Source organism: Oppia nitens, unplaced genomic scaffold, assembly GCF_028296485.1.
Source record: "Oppia nitens isolate AA-2021 unplaced genomic scaffold, nextdenovo-longstitch-racon4-pilon3 scaffold15_pilon_pilon_pilon, whole genome shotgun sequence".
Taxonomy (NCBI): domain Eukaryota; kingdom Metazoa; phylum Arthropoda; class Arachnida; order Sarcoptiformes; family Oppiidae; genus Oppia; species Oppia nitens.
The window spans coordinates 1,812,720-1,830,132 of record NW_026533194.1 but is presented as its reverse complement, the minus strand read 5'-3'; the positions used below and the strand labels follow the sequence as shown (position 1 = coordinate 1,830,132).

The window sequence follows — 17,413 nt, the reverse complement described above, 5'->3', positions numbered from 1 at the left end:
CCCACAACAATTGAAAGTAATTTTTTTAGCTAATTAATTAAATTATTAGATAATTTAATACTAATTGTTATTATTTTCAATTCAATACAACAACAACAACAGCAACAACAAATTTATATCTAATTTATTAATATTTATTAAAATACAAAAAAATAGTAAAAATATAATGTTTTAAAAACTTTTGATTTATTTTATTTTTTATTAAGATAAAATCAATAAACTATTTAGCAAATAAAAAAATACTAAATTTAATTATCAAATATCAAACTTAATTCAAACTAAAAAATATAGTAATTTACTAATTTATTTATAATAATAATAATAATAATAATAATAATAAATTAGTTAACTATTATAGTTTATATAATTATAATTATATATTTATATATATACAGTATATATATATTTCAATAAACATATACTTAAAATTAATTTTATTTTCTAAAAAAATTAAGTTATTTTATTTGACTAAAATTTTTTCAATCAAATCGGCCAACAATTTCTTATCATCTCTTTGTCTAATCCTATCACCGATTTGTTGCATACGTTGCCTAAGATCTACATCATTGACCAGTCTATCGACGGCACCGATCAGTTCATCAGCGCTGCTATGAAATGCATTCAATCGCAATCCTAGACCCGACTCTTGAACTCTCTGTGCGATATCAAACTGATCGCCAAATACTGGCAATACTAGCATTGGTTTTCCATAATAACATGTTTCGGTAACCGTATTATTGCCGCCGTGAGTGACCACCAAATCGACTATAGGTAGTACCGATCGCGGATCTATTGACGACTGTCCCCACATATTGCTACCGAGTGCCAGTTGTCCATCGTATGGACCGGTTTTGATGATAAACCGATGCCTTGATTGGCTAAATACTCGGACCAACCGATTCATTAGTTTCAAATGATGGCAAACAATGGTTCCCATTGTTATGAATACCAGTTTTTCATCGCCGGCCAGCCCATTGTCCAACAATTGTTTCGGTAGGAAATCGGCGGCGGCGTCGGCGGTCAAAACTTCGGCAGCCATCGGACGCATAATATTTTCTACACGCAAATAGATTGCCGGATCGGGTAAGGGATGTACTTCTGGATAGTCTAGTTCCTCAACACACATATAGACGTTAAGATATGGCGATTTTGGCGGTACTAGCGGTTCCTGTTCTGCTAATTGGACGGCTCTATCGGTGCCATCACTATCGCCGTCACCGTCGGTATCGGCTGTCTGTTGCATTGCAGCTGCAAATCTATCGGTAAATTGTTGCCACAGTTTTCTATGATGATTAGTACTGTCCGCTGCTGTCGTCATCGATGATATTGTCGGATAACCGGAACCGACCGGCGGTAACAATGGACTCGAATAGAAATAGATAGGTCCGGGAAAATGTAGCAAAACCCAGGGTGATTGTTGGCACCTTTGTTGTTGTTGTTGATGCCACTGTTGAATATCGGGTAGTTTCCATTGCAGTAGACTGTCCACCAAAATAATATCGGGTACTAACTGGTCAATAATCAGCAGTAACTGTTGTTCCGATACTTTATTGTACAGATGTTCCGTTTCGGAACCTTTGGCAATAAAATTGCAAAAAACATCGACACTGTCTTCGTATTCAAATACTCGGGAATTTTTGGCCATAAAATCGGGCCAATATTCTCTTGAATTTTTGGTGACCACTTTGTCGGCCACTTTGTTGTTGTCCTCCACCTCCTCCTTGTTGTTGTTGTTGTTGTTTTCTTCGGCCTCAGTAGTGATCAGCTCGACATCAAAACCGTATGATTTTAGTTGTCCGCTAAACGCCGACTCTACGGCAAACACTACCCGATGGCCGCGTCCTACAAGTTCAATGCCGATACCGATGCACGGGTTGATCTGACCCCAGGCGCTGTCCGGTATGAATAGTATTGTCGACATTATTATTATATTAATATTGGATTTAAACGAAAAAAAATTGTTTTTAAAAAATAAGTTTTAAATAAAATTTCAAATCAAAAATAATTAATTAATAGTTATATTTATATTTTTTACTTATAAGTTAATTATTACTTTACATTTAAAATAATATGTTATTATTATTTTTTAATAGTTTTATTAACACTGAAATTCCTAATACCTATACATTAATTGCTAATAACATTCAAAAAATAAAAGTTTGTTAATTCATTCAAAAATTTTAATTTTTTTTTCAATAATGAATTAAATATCTAATATTATGTGTGAAAAAAATTCATAAAAAGTTTAACTTTAAACTAGGATTTAAACTAATTATTTGAAATTAATTTCTAAATAACTAAATTGTATACTTAATAAAAAATAGTTAAGTAGAAAAAAATTATAAATATTTTAATGATAAATGTAATGCAATTTTTAATTAATTTTTTGTTGTTGAAATCAATTATATAATTTAAATGCATGTTGAAAATAATATGATTTGTAATAAAAAAAATCTCATAATTAATAAACCAAAATAGTTTTATAATTAAAAAAAATAATATCTCAATAATAATATAATACTATATATTTAATATAACTCTCTCTCTCTCTCTCTCTCTCTCTCTCTCTCTCTCTCTCTCTCTCTCTCTCTCTCTCTCTCTCTCTCTCTCTCATAACTTATAAATTTAATAATCATAATATTAAATATTTTAATTTTAATTGATACTAAAAGTATTAAAATTTCTTAATATTACTAATTTAATTTCACTACAGTATAACTTTTAAAAAAAATTAAATATAAATATATAAATAAATATTTTTTTAAAAATAAATGTATTAAATAATATTTAGTTAAATTATCAAATTAATTTTTTTTTCGTTGTTGAATATATTATTTAAGTTATTTATTTGTTAAATAAAAACTAATTAACATATAGATTATATATTTTAACCTTCAACTTGTAAAGTAAAAATATTTTCAATAATGATTATCTAATTATTGACTGATTTATTATTATAGCAATAATTGTAGACAAAAAAAACAAGATTTTATTATTTCATTTGAAATAAACATAAAATGTTTTTTTTAGTTTCTATTGAAAACTAATATTTTCAAACACTGTAATAATAGTAACTAATATTTTACACTTTTTTTTAAAAAAAAAGTTATTACAATATTTTTTTTCTATTTATTCACATTTCATTTGGATTTTATTTAACAAATTTATTAAAAATAGATTTTTACATAAAAATCAATTAATTTATATTAACTATGTTAACAAAATTATTAAACATAAGTATATTAATTAGTTTATTAATTATTATTTCTAATGATTATCAAACAAATGGTGAATTAATTTCTGAATTAATTTACAAAAATAATTATTTAATGACACAATTGTTGAATTCAATACACAAAAGCAATGTTAGTTCAAAATGCAAACAAATTGGCGACTATTTGGTGGACAATCCGTACGATATAACAACAATTAAATGTAATGAACTAAACAAATATTTTTTATTTTGAAATTAATTAATTTTTTTATATATATTTTACAAACAGTAATAGATTCAAGTGCTAGCTTTGGCACCGGTATTATAAGCGGCAACTATCAGCTTATGGGTCAATATCGGCAATGTATAGATCATAGGGTCGACACTGTTAGCCGGGATAGGACTCCAATACGTTTTGATGGCCAGTATTGTACACTAAACATACCGTTTGATTATTTTACAAATGACTTGCTTTTATCTAATGAAATGGTATTGCAATTGATTTTTTTACAAAATAAATATTTTATTTATTAATTATTTTTTTTAAAAAAAATAGAAATCAGCATTAATTGAATTATCTGTTACTTCAACTTTTGGTATATGTATTCCAAATGTTTGCAATGATAATGATTTGACTAATATACTAGAAACTTGTAAATTATTATTATTATTAATTTTAAAATTTTAATTATATTAATTATACATGTATATTTATTATATATATATATAAATAGTTTATAAACAATCTGGATTAAATTTATCAATTGGCAATTGTAGTAACAATAATGTGGGCAATTTAGAGTGGTATCATATATTGATAATGTAATTAATTATTTATTTTTGTGTTAAAAATTTTTTTTATTTAAAAATATTATCTAAATGTAATTTATATTTTTTAAAAAAAAATGTTTATATTTAATAATATTATTATTTTTTGATAGTTGCTGTTTTTGTTTAATAATATTTCTAATAGCAGCTGGTACCTATTGCGAAATTTTCAACTATAATAACCAAAATGGTAAAAAAAACAATTGAATATTTATTAATTATTTTATATTTATATATAACAATATATATATATATATATATATATATATATATTATCAATAGTTAAAAATAAATTAATTTCAAAACAATATAGTCTATTAAATTAAATGCTGTAATATATACAGTAATAATATAGGTATAGTAAATATATAATATATACTGTATATAATATTTTAAATTATTCAAATAATTGCTATTTATTAAAAAAAAACAATTAATAATATTTGTATAAAATATATATTTTGTTTTTTTATATATATAAAAGGATCTTTATCAACTTTACCATATATTAATATATTGCTGGCATTTTCAATATATTCAAATACACGTCAATTGTTTAGCACTACTACTAGTAATAATAGCCAAAAAACCAATAATAATAATAATAATAATATAAATTGTTTGAATGGTTTACGATTAATGTGCAGTTCATTAGTAATAATAATACATTGCTATACTCTAATAACAAATATTGGTAAATATAAATAATAATAATAATAATAATATATATTTTTAAAAAATATAGATTATATTATTTAGAAAAATATATAATACAATTAATACCTATTTTTTAATTGTTTAATTTTTTTAAGTAAATTTCTAAAATAATAATAATATAATAATTTATAACTATGTGTATTAAATTTAAATATATATATATTGTTTTTTTATAAATAGATTATATTATTTAGAAAAATATATATTTTACAATTAATACCTATTTTTAATAATCTATTTTTTAAATAACTTTCTTAAATAATAATAATAATAATATTTTAATGATAACTATGTGTATTAAATATATATATATATACATATGTATATATATATTAATTTAGTTAACCGTTTGGAAAGTTTACAACTAGTAGACAGTTATTTAATACAATTTGTTTCCCGGGCATACATATTATACAATATATTTATAATGATATCCGGTTTTCTGTGTGCATTGACTTATATATCGACAACAACAACACCCCCAACAATAACCGGTATTATTAGCCGATTGTTTCAACGATACATACGTTTTGCTGTATCAATATTGGCTGCCACTGGCGTACGTATTGTCTACGAGTTAGTGGGTTCGGGTCCCCAATGGTATCAATATGTCGATAAAATGCATGAATCGTGCCATCAATCATGGTGGTATAATCTATTATTTATCCAAAATAATCAAGCTATTATACAATTAATTGATAAGGATCAAACAATATTTAATATGGTATTAAAATATTTTATTTTATTTATTTAGTTTTGTGAATATTATAATTATTAAAATTTTTATTATAGGCATTTTGCTTATGTGTGTGTTTGTGAGTGTGTAATATAAAATAATTATTTATTTATTTATTATTAGTTATTATTAGATTATATTATAATAATATGATATTTTAGCATCTAACATTTATAACATTATATTATTATAAATAATATAATTATTACAATTTTTATTTTAGGAATTGTGAGTGAGTGATTGTGTGTGTGTGAGTGTGTGTGTATGTGTGTGTGTAATATAAAACAATTAATTATTTATTAGTTTATATTGTGACGGGTCTTGAGATGATCGATCCGTTTAGAAGCCAATATGTAGAGTTGACTCCGAGAGATGAGTGATGTTAGGCCGTCTAACGATACGATGAGTGTCCGATGAAAGAATAACACACACAATGTATAGTAATAAATACTTTATTATTATTATATGGGAAATACAGAGTACCGATTACTGTTGGTCCGACACGGTCAACAGCACATAGGATAGACTGTCTAGTGTTACAGTATATTGTGTACTATTGATACCTCTGTGAGTACATTACATAGTACTAATGTACTATGTGTTACTCGTGAGGGGCAATACTACATACTGTATCGGCATACTGAGCCATAGGGGAGCTAGAGGCGTGGAGTGACTTCAGCCGGTAGCAGACTCACTACCTAATTAGGTTCTTAATTCCTAACTGAAGTCCAGAACTCATCTGAAGATACCACTGATGGCATGCTACTTATATACAAGCGGCGGAGTCCACTAATTAGATAGGTGTTCGGGTATAATTGTTCTGAGGGGCTGTTTCAGAGGGGGGTCGGAATCAATTGCAGTGTCAGTAAAATATATACTGTTTTATACGGTAATTTTCGAAAGGTAATTAACTTTTCCCCTATTTTCTATGTTATGAGCCAATCAGAAAGTAATAGTATGTGAATTGGAAAGTGATTTATTACTCTATAAACTTTAGACCAATCAGAGAAAAGTAAAACTAAAACTTAGCAAAAAGTTAAGAAAACATTAATAACTTCTTAATTAGTTGAGCTATTGAGCTAAGATTCAAAAGTATTAAAGAGGACATTTTAAAAGACTAAAAATAATAATTTGTTTCATATTTACTAATTTATTTAATTTAAATAAATTAGTTTAAAATTCTAAACTCAAGGGAGACGCGAACTCGGGTATTACGCTTCACTATGTGAAACGCTAACCACTAAGCCAGTGAGGTAATGTTAATCAATAGTTGAATAAATAGTGTTTTCTATTTACTAAGTGATGCTCTGGATGAGTTGCTATGGGTAACGGGAAGACTAGTGCTTTGCTATATAATACTATATAGCAATTCTATATAGAGAGTCAGTCCTTTACATTGAATATTGATTATATACAAATACATTGAATATAATATTAAATAGAATAAATATAAGTTATAATATAAATAATTATTAATTAATGGTATTAATTAGTGATTCATCACAATATTAATATAATATTTTAGGATTTAACATTCATAACATTATATACTAATCGATATATTATTTGTTAAATATTTTTATTTTATTTTTTTAAAAATTTAATCAATCAAAAAAATCAAAAAGTGTCAAGGTGAAACATGGTCATTGGCTGTCGATATGCAATTGTTTATCATATCACCATTGTTAATATTACTACTAACTTATAATGATATTAGGTAATAATAATAATAATAATAGTTTTTATTATTTAAAAAAATTAATTAAATTAAATTCAAAATTACAAAAAATGAATATATTCTAAAATATATTTTTTAAAAATTATTTTCTTTTTAGACTAACAATTGGCGTTATATTAAATGTATTATTAGTTATTATCAGCTGTTTATTACAATTATACAAAATTTTAGCCTATAATTTGCCACCGATTGTCACCAAATCATATGTGTATAAAATAAATGATTTTTTTGTTGAAAAAAATAATTATATATTTATATTCTTTAAATGATTATTATTATTTTCAATTAATTAATTAATTATATTTTTTATTTTGTGTATACAAGTGATCCAAATTTTTATCATGAAATCTATTTTTCAACCTTAACTCGTTTGGGTCCCTATTGTGTGGGTATACTAACAGCTTATGTATATAAAAAATACGGAAATAATATTACTATAAAACCGGTATTTATGAAAAAATAAAAATAATAATTTAAATATTTTATTAATTTAAATTTTAAAAAATTATTTTTTAGTCAATTAACATAACACTATGGCTAACTAGTATTAGTCTATGGCTTACAATAATATATTTGCCACACTATTGGGATGACGATTATAATTTAGCTAATAGTCACTACTATTTGGTTGGCCTACTATATGGTTCAACCAGTGAAACACTGATGGCCATAGTATGGGCCTATATATTGTATGCCTGTTCAACAGGTAATGGCGGTCCAATCAATCGGCTATTGTCGTGCCAGGCATTACAACCACTCAGTAGACTATCGTTTCAATCCTATCTCTATCATGTATTTGTTATCTATGTCTATATGTATAGTTCACAGCAAACAATCTATATGACCCAGACTAATTTAGTAAGTATAGTAACATACACACACACACACACACACACACACACACATAAATAATTATTAATATTATAATTATTTTATTGTTAATTTTTTTTATTATATATATAAATATATATAGATTTTGCTATTTTTACAAATGTTTGTTTTGACACAATTGGTCAGCTATTTGGCATATATTATGTTTGAATCCCCATTCAATTGCATTGAAAAATATTTAATGACAACAATTACTACTACTACTACTACTACTAAAAAATCAATTATTATTAATAAAAAGAAAACTAATTAATTAAACAATATTATATATATAGTAGTTATCTAAACAAAAAAAAATATATTAATGACAACCAAAATACAATAACTATTATAGCTATTAATCTATTATATTATTTTTGTTGTTGTCTTTTTGATTAGTAATCACAAATTAATTATTTTTTTAAAAATTTTAAATTCAAATTACTTACAGTACACATACTATTTAAATATATTTTTTTAAAAATAAGGTTAAAACAGTTTCATATATTATAAATTTTTTTGCAAAAAAAATTATAATTTATTTTATGTTTTTGTTGTATTTATTATAGTCATTGTATTACTAAATATTTATTTTATTTTATTTTTTATTACAAATAAATATCTAAGATAACTCAATGAATATTTTTAAAAAAAAAATAAAATAAAATAAATTAAATATTTAATCATTAATTAAGCTGAAAATATTTTCTATAATGATTTTCAAATAGCAAATTAAAGATAAAATATTTAATATTATATTTTCTTACAGTAGAAATTAAAAAAAAATTAGTGAAATATTTTAGTTTCTAATAAAATTTATAATATTTTCAACCATTTAAAAAAACATTTATTTAATTGATATAATAATATGATTATGCGAATTTTTTAAAAAATAATTATAAGTAAAAATAATATCTCAATAATAATAAAATATTAAATATCTTCAATAATGATTTTCTAATTATTGATTAAATTTATTATTAACAATAATTGTAGTAAAAAAATTAAGATTTTATTATTTCATTTTGAAATAAACATAAATGTTTTTTAGTTTCTATTGAAAACTAATATTTTCAAACATTGTAATAATAGTAACTATATTTTACAATTTTTAAATATTTTATTTTTTTAAAAAAAATTAGATAAATATTTCGAGCATTTAATAAAAGTTATTACAATATTTTTTCTGTTTATTCGTATTTTATTAAAAATTTTATTTAACAAATTTATTAAAATAGATTTTTACGTAAAAATAAATTAAATAATATCAACTATGTTAACAAAATTATTAAACATAAGTATATTAATTAGTTTATTAATTATTATTTCTAATGATTATCAAACAAATGGAGAATTAATTTCTGAATTAATTTACAAAAATAATTATTTAATGACACAATTGTTGAATTCAATACATAAAAGCAATGTTAGTTCAAAATGCAAACAAATTGGCGACTATTTGGTGGACAATCCGTACGATATAACAACAATTAAATGTAATCAACAGATTTAAAAAAAACTTTTCATATTTTTATTTTATGTTTTTTATTGTACAGTAATAGATTCAAGTGCTAGCTTTGGCACAGGTATTATAAGCGGCAACTATCAGCTTATGGGTCAATATCGGCAATGTTTAGATCATAGGGTCGACACTGTTAGCCGGGATAAGAGTCCAATACGTTTTGATGGCCAGTATTGTACACTAAACATACCGTTTGATTATTTTATTAAAGATTGTCTTCTATCTAATGAAATGGTATTTGAATTGACTTTTTTTGTGTTAAAAAAATAATTTATTTATTAATTTATTTATTTTTAAATAATAGAAATCATCATTAAATGAATTATCTGTTACCTCAACATTTGGTATATGTATACCAAATGTTTGCAATGATAATGATTTGTCTAATATACTAGAAACTTGTAAATTATTATTATTATTATTATTAATTTTAAAATATTAATTATATTAAATATTCATCTATATATATATATATATATATATATATATATATATATATATATATATATATATATATATATATATATATATATTGTAACCGTGTTTATCTACCAGTACACTGTTTAGTTAGTTATAGACATGTTTGGTAAGGTATGTGACATACAGTTCCGTCCCACACTGTTATTGGACTGACGGTTGAGTTGGTGCGCACAACTCAGCTGTTGGTGGGGTATAACCAGAGAGGGTGGGCGAGTGAGGAAAACAGAACAGTTTCTAGATGTACGGTAACAACTCGGTTCCGCCGCCATCAAATTACCTATAACCTTTATTGTTGTATTTTTAATTGTGAGTTTAGTTGTGTTTAAAATAAATATAGCCTATGAGTGAATAGTATTGTATAATCATTGTGTTGGCAACCGAAACTACGACTGGGAATTGGTTGGACGACCGCCCGATAGGGAGAGGTCTCTGAAGACAACAATAGGACGAGTGAAGAAACGATGGAGAAGAAGCCGACGACGTCTGACCAGAAGAGGACAGGTTTGTGTATTGCCATAATATGCACTTATACTGCTTATTAACAAAATTATATTTAAAATACTGTTTTTAACATTCAGCAAAAAAACAGTTAACATAAATTTTTCTACTATTTTTATTTGTTTAAATAAAAGCATATAGTTAAAAAACATACAAAATTACAAAAACAACTTAAATACAAAAAAAAAATTTATTTTAATATTCATTTTATATTTGAAATTATAATATAAGCCAAAAAGCAGTTAATCTAAAATTACTGTACTATTTTTACAAAACATTAAAGCATAGAAGTTAAATAATAAATTAATAGAAAATATTTCAAAAATTATTTTTGTGCTTAGAAAATACAAAAAAAAAACATTTTTTTGGCTCTGTTTGAAAATTATTATTTTTACTGGTATTTAAGTTTTTGTCAGTATAGCAGTTATTTTTAGAAAAACTAAAATAAGACTACAAATGCAAATAAGTGCACAACACAAGAACAAAAAAAAAACTCAGAATCATAAGTAAAACTCTTGATATACACTTGTGCTCTGTGTTACATCAGACAAAAGCATCAAAACTACATGACTCGGCTCTGGCCGGTCGATTGATCTGAGTGTTCCTCTAATTGAAAGACCAGATAATACCAATGAAACCGCGGTCACAATGACCACACCGAGTACTACGCCTAATAAAAGAGATCAGGAGTCATTTATGACACTCAACGTATCAGATCCACAACAAGCAGCTCTACTACAACAGGCGGAAACGGCAGCAAATCGTATCTGTAAAGTATTGAAAGTCAATCAAGAAAATGAAAGGCTTATGGAAGAGTACGAACGTCTGGCCAGTGATCTACTTGAATGGATCCGTCGCACCACTCCGTGGCTCGAAAACAAAACCACTGATAATAAGCTGTCAGCTGTACAGGAGAAGTTGGAAGAATTCAGAGTTTATCGCAGAGTCCATAAGCCGCCCCGTGTCGAGCAAAAGGCTAAATTGGAGACCAACTTCAATACATTGCAAACAAAACTACGTCTAAGCAATAGACCCGCTTATATACCAACTGAAGGCAAAATGGTTTCCGATATCGCAAACGCCTGGAAAGTACTCGAGTTTGCAGAGAAAGGCTTTGAAGAATGGCTGTTGTCTGAAATGATGAGACTCGAAAGGTTAGACCATTTGGCACAGAAATTCAAGAATAAAGCCGATACACATGAAGACTGGACAAAAGGCAAAGAAAATATGCTTCAAAGTCAAGACTTTCGCAATTGTCGTCTGAATGAAGCTAAGGCGTTGAAGAAAAAACATGAAGCCTTTGAATCGGATTTGGCCGCACATCAGGACCGAGTCAAGCAAATTGCTGCCATCGCTCAAGAATTAAATTCATTGAATTATCACGACTCGACTACTGTGAACGCCCGGTGCAAACGCATCTGTGATCAATGGGATCGATTGGGAACTTTGTCGCAAAAAGGATCCGCAGCACTGGAAGAAGCCGAATGTGTTCTTGAAAAAATCGATACGTTGCACCTGGAGTTTGCCAAAAGAGCCGCACCGTTCAACAATTGGTTGGACGGCGCTCGCGAAGATTTAGTTGATGTTTTTATTGTGCACACTGTAGAAGAGATCCAAGGATTAGTCGAAGCACACGATCAGTTCAAACAGACTTTGGGAGAGGCAGACAAAGAGCACTCAGCTATTATATCGCTTTCTCAAGATGTACAGTCTATCGCAACTCAATATCAGATTCCCGGAGGAATAGAAAATCCGTACACAACATTGACGGGACACGACATCACTATCAAGTGGAGCGAGGTTAAACAATTAGTGCCAAAACGGTATCAGACTCTTCAAAATGAACACATGAGACAACAGCGCAACGAAGGACTTCGTCGTAAATTTGAAGAAAAGGCCAACGGAGTCGGTCCGTGGATTGAACAGCAAATGGATGCGAGGGCAGCCATTGGAATGGGAATGTCAGAAACTCTCGAATACTTTTTAAGCAAACTCAAACAATACGAGAAAACAGTTAACCAATACAGACCTAAATATGCTCTTGAAGGGGAGAATAAGGTCTCAACTGATCAGATCAATGCTAATGATATGCAACAAATAGCTTCGGCCGTTAATACCAACCCATCAAATACACCGCCACTTAAAATAGCAAACAATAGGGTTAACATTGGCTCAACATCAGATCTAGCTCTGGCAGATATGTCTGAGGCCAACCAAATGGCAGCACATCTAAAGTTTAATAAGCTATCAATGAGTATGGAATTTGTTGGAATGGTTAACCCACCTAATCAATCGACGCCTTCACCCAGTCCTCCGCCAAACGATGACCAAAACCTTTTTGCTAATCAACAGAAGCTTATGCAACAACAACATCAACAACTGAATGCATACCAACAGAAGACAGTCCGGACTCGAATCAGTGACGAACAGCTCAAAGTCCTCCGACAATACTTTGATATCAATAACTCTCCGACAGAAGAACAACTGCTAGAAATGTCTGAAAAGTCAGGTTTGCCCCTCAAAGTTATTAAACATTGGTTCAGAAATATACTGTTTAAAAAGCGACAGGCGGCTAAACGCAAACTATCGGAGGACGAGGGTTCGCACGATTACTATTCACTCAGTAGTATTAGCCTCTCCAGTGATCACCCGGAAGACAAGAGACTTCGCATTACCGAAGTTCTCGGCAATGTATGCGAAGCTAAGGTAGGAGACCTAAAAGAGCGATCGGAAGTTCAGTTCCGAGTGGTGGCCATAAACAAAGCCGGACCGAGTGAACCAAGCGATGCAACTAAAATGCATTACGTTAAACATAGACGTCTTAAACCATATATTGATCGAACAAATCTTGAGATGATTACTATAAAACGGGGTAAACAAGTGAAACTCGATGTCAAAGTTAGGGGCGAACCGCCGCCGGTTATCAATTGGAAACTCATCGATAATGAAGTTAAAAGTGACGACAATTATGACATCGTTGACGTTGACTACAATACAAAGTTTACTCTCAATGATTGTCAGCGAAAACACAGCGGAAAATATAAAATAATAGCTGTGAATGAGGTCGGAAAAGATGAGGCAGAGGTCGAAATATGTGTGTTAAGTGCACCGACAGGACCTAAAGGACCGCTTAAAGTCGATAACGTGACCGCAAAAGGTTATGATCTTCATTGGCAGAAACCAGAGGATGACGGCGGACGACCCATTCAGGGATATGTCATCAAAAAGTTGGATCCATTTACTGGCAGTTGGGTGCCGTGCGGTCGTACAGACAAAGACAATACTGATTTCCAGGTGACTGGCCTTCAGGCGGGAAAGTTCTATCAGTTTAGAGTCAAAGCTATTAACTCTGAGGGAGAGTCCGAACCTTTGTCTTCAACCGAACCGATTTTAAATAAGAATCCGTACGAATCGGCCAAAGCTCCATCAAAACCAGATATTGTGGACTGGGATGAGAAACACGTAGATCTTGTATGGAAACCACCTAAAAACGATGGAGGTGCGTCCATCACGGGCTATATTGTCAAAGTAAAAGAAAAGTTTAATAATAACTGGGAACCAGTTCTCGAAACTAAATCATCGAAACCCGAAGCATGTGTTGCAAGTCTTATAAAAGACAAAGAATATCAGTTACGTATTAAAGCTGTCAATAAGGCCGGAGCCGGTGGACCAACAAATACTCATATTTGTAAAGAACGCCATTTGAAGCCAACGATTAATCGCGAAAATCTTCAGCCAATCACTATCAGAGCTGAAAATATGGCTAAACTGGACATTGAGGTGTCGGAAGAACCGCCGCCGAAGATTACGTGGAAACATAAGGACTCGGAGTTGGGTTCGGGCGAAACATATACTATTGATAACATTGACTACAACACAAAATTCAATCTAATGAGATCCACGAGAAAAGAGACCGGAATTTATACTATAATTGCTGAGAATGTCAGCGGTATAGATGAGGCAACCGTTGAAATTAATATACTTGGAAAACCACCCAAACCTAACGGTGCTCTCGAAGTGAGTGATGTACACAAAGAGGGGTTTAAATTGAAATGGAAACCGCCCGATGATGACGGAGGACCTCCCATTGAATGCTATGAAGTGGAGAAAATGGATGAAGAAACTGGTCGATGGCTTCCGCGCGGTAAGGCTGAGGATTGTCAGGTGCAAGTGTCAAATCTGGTTCGCGGAAAAAATTACAAGTTTAGAGTCAGAGCCGTCAACAAAGAGAGCGATTCAGATGAACTCGAGACGGATCACTCAACTGTGGCTAAGAATCTGTTTGGTGAGCCGTTGAAACCGGGACGACCCGAACCAATTGGTTGGGACAAAGATCACGTAGACTTGCAATGGACTCCTCACGACGGCGGAGCGGCTATTGACGGGTATATTATTGAGAAACGCAAGAAAGGCATTCATAAATGGCATAAAGCGAAACAAACTCATACTCCCAACACTAAGGTTACTGTTCCCAATCTGGAAGAGGGAGAAGAGTACGATTTTCGTGTGATAACTGTCAACAAAGCCGGTCCGAACGAACCGAGCGGGACTTCACGCTCTGTCATCTCTAAACCTCGAAGATTAGCGCCGATTATTGACAGAACAAACTTAAAGCCAGTAATCATACAAGGCGGACAACCCGTCAAATTTGATGTCAACGTCAAGGGAGAACCGGCGCCGACTATTCAATGGACTTTCAATGGCAAACCACTCAAGACTGATGACACCCATAGCATCGAAACCGAACCAAACCATACATTATTTATGCTTTCAAAATCCAAACGCAAAGATACCGAAAGTTATACCATAACAGCTAAAAATGATTACGGAACCGATGAGGCTGTTGTCGAAGTCAAGGTGCTGTCCATACCATCTAAACCTAAGGGTCCTCTCGATATCAGTGATGTTCACGCAGAGGGCTGTCATCTTAAATGGGATGAACCTGAAGGTGACGGCGGAGAACCCATTACTGCTTATGTCACCGAAAAGATGTACACCGATACTGGCGGATGGATTCCGGATACCACAACACGTGAACCCGAAGCAGACATCACTGGACTTACTCCAGGAAAGCCTAATGTCAAAGAATGGGACAAACATCACGTGGATCTGACCTGGAAAGCACCCGATAGTGATGTCGGCGCCTCAACCACTTCATATGTTATTGAAAAGAAAGACAAATTCAGTACTAAATGGCAAAAAGCGGCCGAAGTTATTGACGACAAATGTGAGGCCAGAGTTGCCGATCTCATTGAGGGAATGGAGTATCAATTTCGTGTGCGAGCCGTTAATAAAGCCGGTCCTGGACCGCACAGCGACTCCAGCTATAGTGTTACTACAAAACCGAGAAACTTAAAGTCGAAAATAGATAATTTACATGATATGACTGTTCACGCGGGACAACACATTAAATTTGATGTCAAAGAAATCGATGAACAGCCGTCTAAAACACTGTGGTTAGTAAACAATAGCCCCATCAAAACGGATGGACACTTTGCAGTAGTCAACGAACCGTACAAAACAAAACTTGCAGTCAATCAGTCCGAACGCAAGGATACCGGTGTTTATAAGTTAACGGCTGAGAACAACAGTGGTAGGGATGAAGTAGAAGTTCCCATTGAGGCCTATATTATTGAGAGACAGGACACACAAACGGGACGTTGGGTTCTCCTGACGACCACTAAACTACCCGAAGCTGTTGTTAATAACTTAGCTCCGGGAAATGAATACAAGTTTAGAGTAAAGGCATTGAACGCTGAGGGAGAGTCACTACCATTAGAGACAAACATTGGTATTGTAGCCAAAAATCCTTTTGACACACCCGGCACTCCCGGAACATCTGAAATGACTAACTATGATAAGGATCACGTGGACCTTAAATGGGATAAACCAATGAAATACGGCGGTGAACCCATCAATGGTTATATTATTGAAATGAAAGAAGGAGACTCCACGCGTTGGGTTAAGGGAGGCGTCATTGACGGTGATGTCACTTCTGGACGAGTACCGGAGTTCGGAGTGAATGCAGCTAACGCCGCCGGACCGGGAGGGCCGAGCTCTGCCCGGAAACCCATACTCGTTAAGCCACGAAAGTTGCCGCAGCCGACTCCTCCTCAGTTGTCGCCAAAAAGGTCGTTAGCCGAAAGTGTGATACCATTGAAGGACGACAACGGCAACAAAACTATCGAAACGTATGTCCGCAAAGAAAACATATTGGATGTCGTCGAAGATGATAATAGACAACTGTTAGAACAAACAGTGGTGACACTGATGAAGGACGCGACAGACAAAGCAGTTGTCGACAAAATGTTTGACGTTTTGATGGCTGAAACAGATGACAACATTGTTGACATTAAATCGGCAAGTGGTAGCGGAGTCTATGTGCCCACCGATAGACCGCCGTTGGAAGAGACTAACAATGAACTGTACGATTGTTTCATACAAGAGTCGCAAGTGTTGGCAGAACTTAATGATATACTCGACAACAATGAGAGTGTGGATCAGCAAAAGGATTTGAACACAAGTCTTAGCAAATCAAAAGCAGCAGAAGTTGTATCCGAAAACACTACTCAAGAGTTCATAAGAAATTCGTTTCACGAGTTCATCAAAGAGATGACTCGAACGACCGATGAAGAGAAGATCCTAATCGATGACAAACCATTGATTGACGCCGAAGTCATAGGACAATTATCTGCAGATAACACTAATATTGTTGAGAAGACAACGACAACAAAGAGAACAACCGAGGAAAGGAAAACTGATTCAACTATTTTTGAAGAACATGTCGTTCAGTCGATATTCGACGAAGAA

General features: G+C 31.1%; 1 protein-coding gene across 1 annotated transcript; it reads left to right on the top strand.

The window, feature by feature from the left end:
• Positions 1 to 11,147: 11,147 nt before the first annotated feature.
• Positions 11,148 to 15,795, top strand: LOC128963452 (twitchin-like). The gene is made up of 2 exons (XM_054309963.1): positions 11,148 to 15,734; positions 15,776 to 15,795. The coding sequence occupies exons 1-2, from the start codon at positions 11,252 to 11,254 to the stop codon at positions 15,793 to 15,795; spliced, it is 4,503 nt and encodes a 1,500-aa protein (XP_054165938.1). The 5' UTR covers positions 11,148 to 11,251.
• The last annotated feature ends 1,618 nt before the right edge of the window (positions 15,796 to 17,413 follow it).

Excerpts from the sequence above, each read along its gene's own strand:
- LOC128963452 (XM_054309963.1), top strand. The coding sequence starts at position 11,252 with ATGACCACACCGAGTACTACGCCTAATAAAAGAGATCAGGAGTCATTT. Across the intron at positions 15,735-15,775 it reads GACCTGGAAAGCACCCGATA|AAAGACAAATTCAGTACTAA; the intron begins GTGATGTCGGCG and ends GTTATTGAAAAG.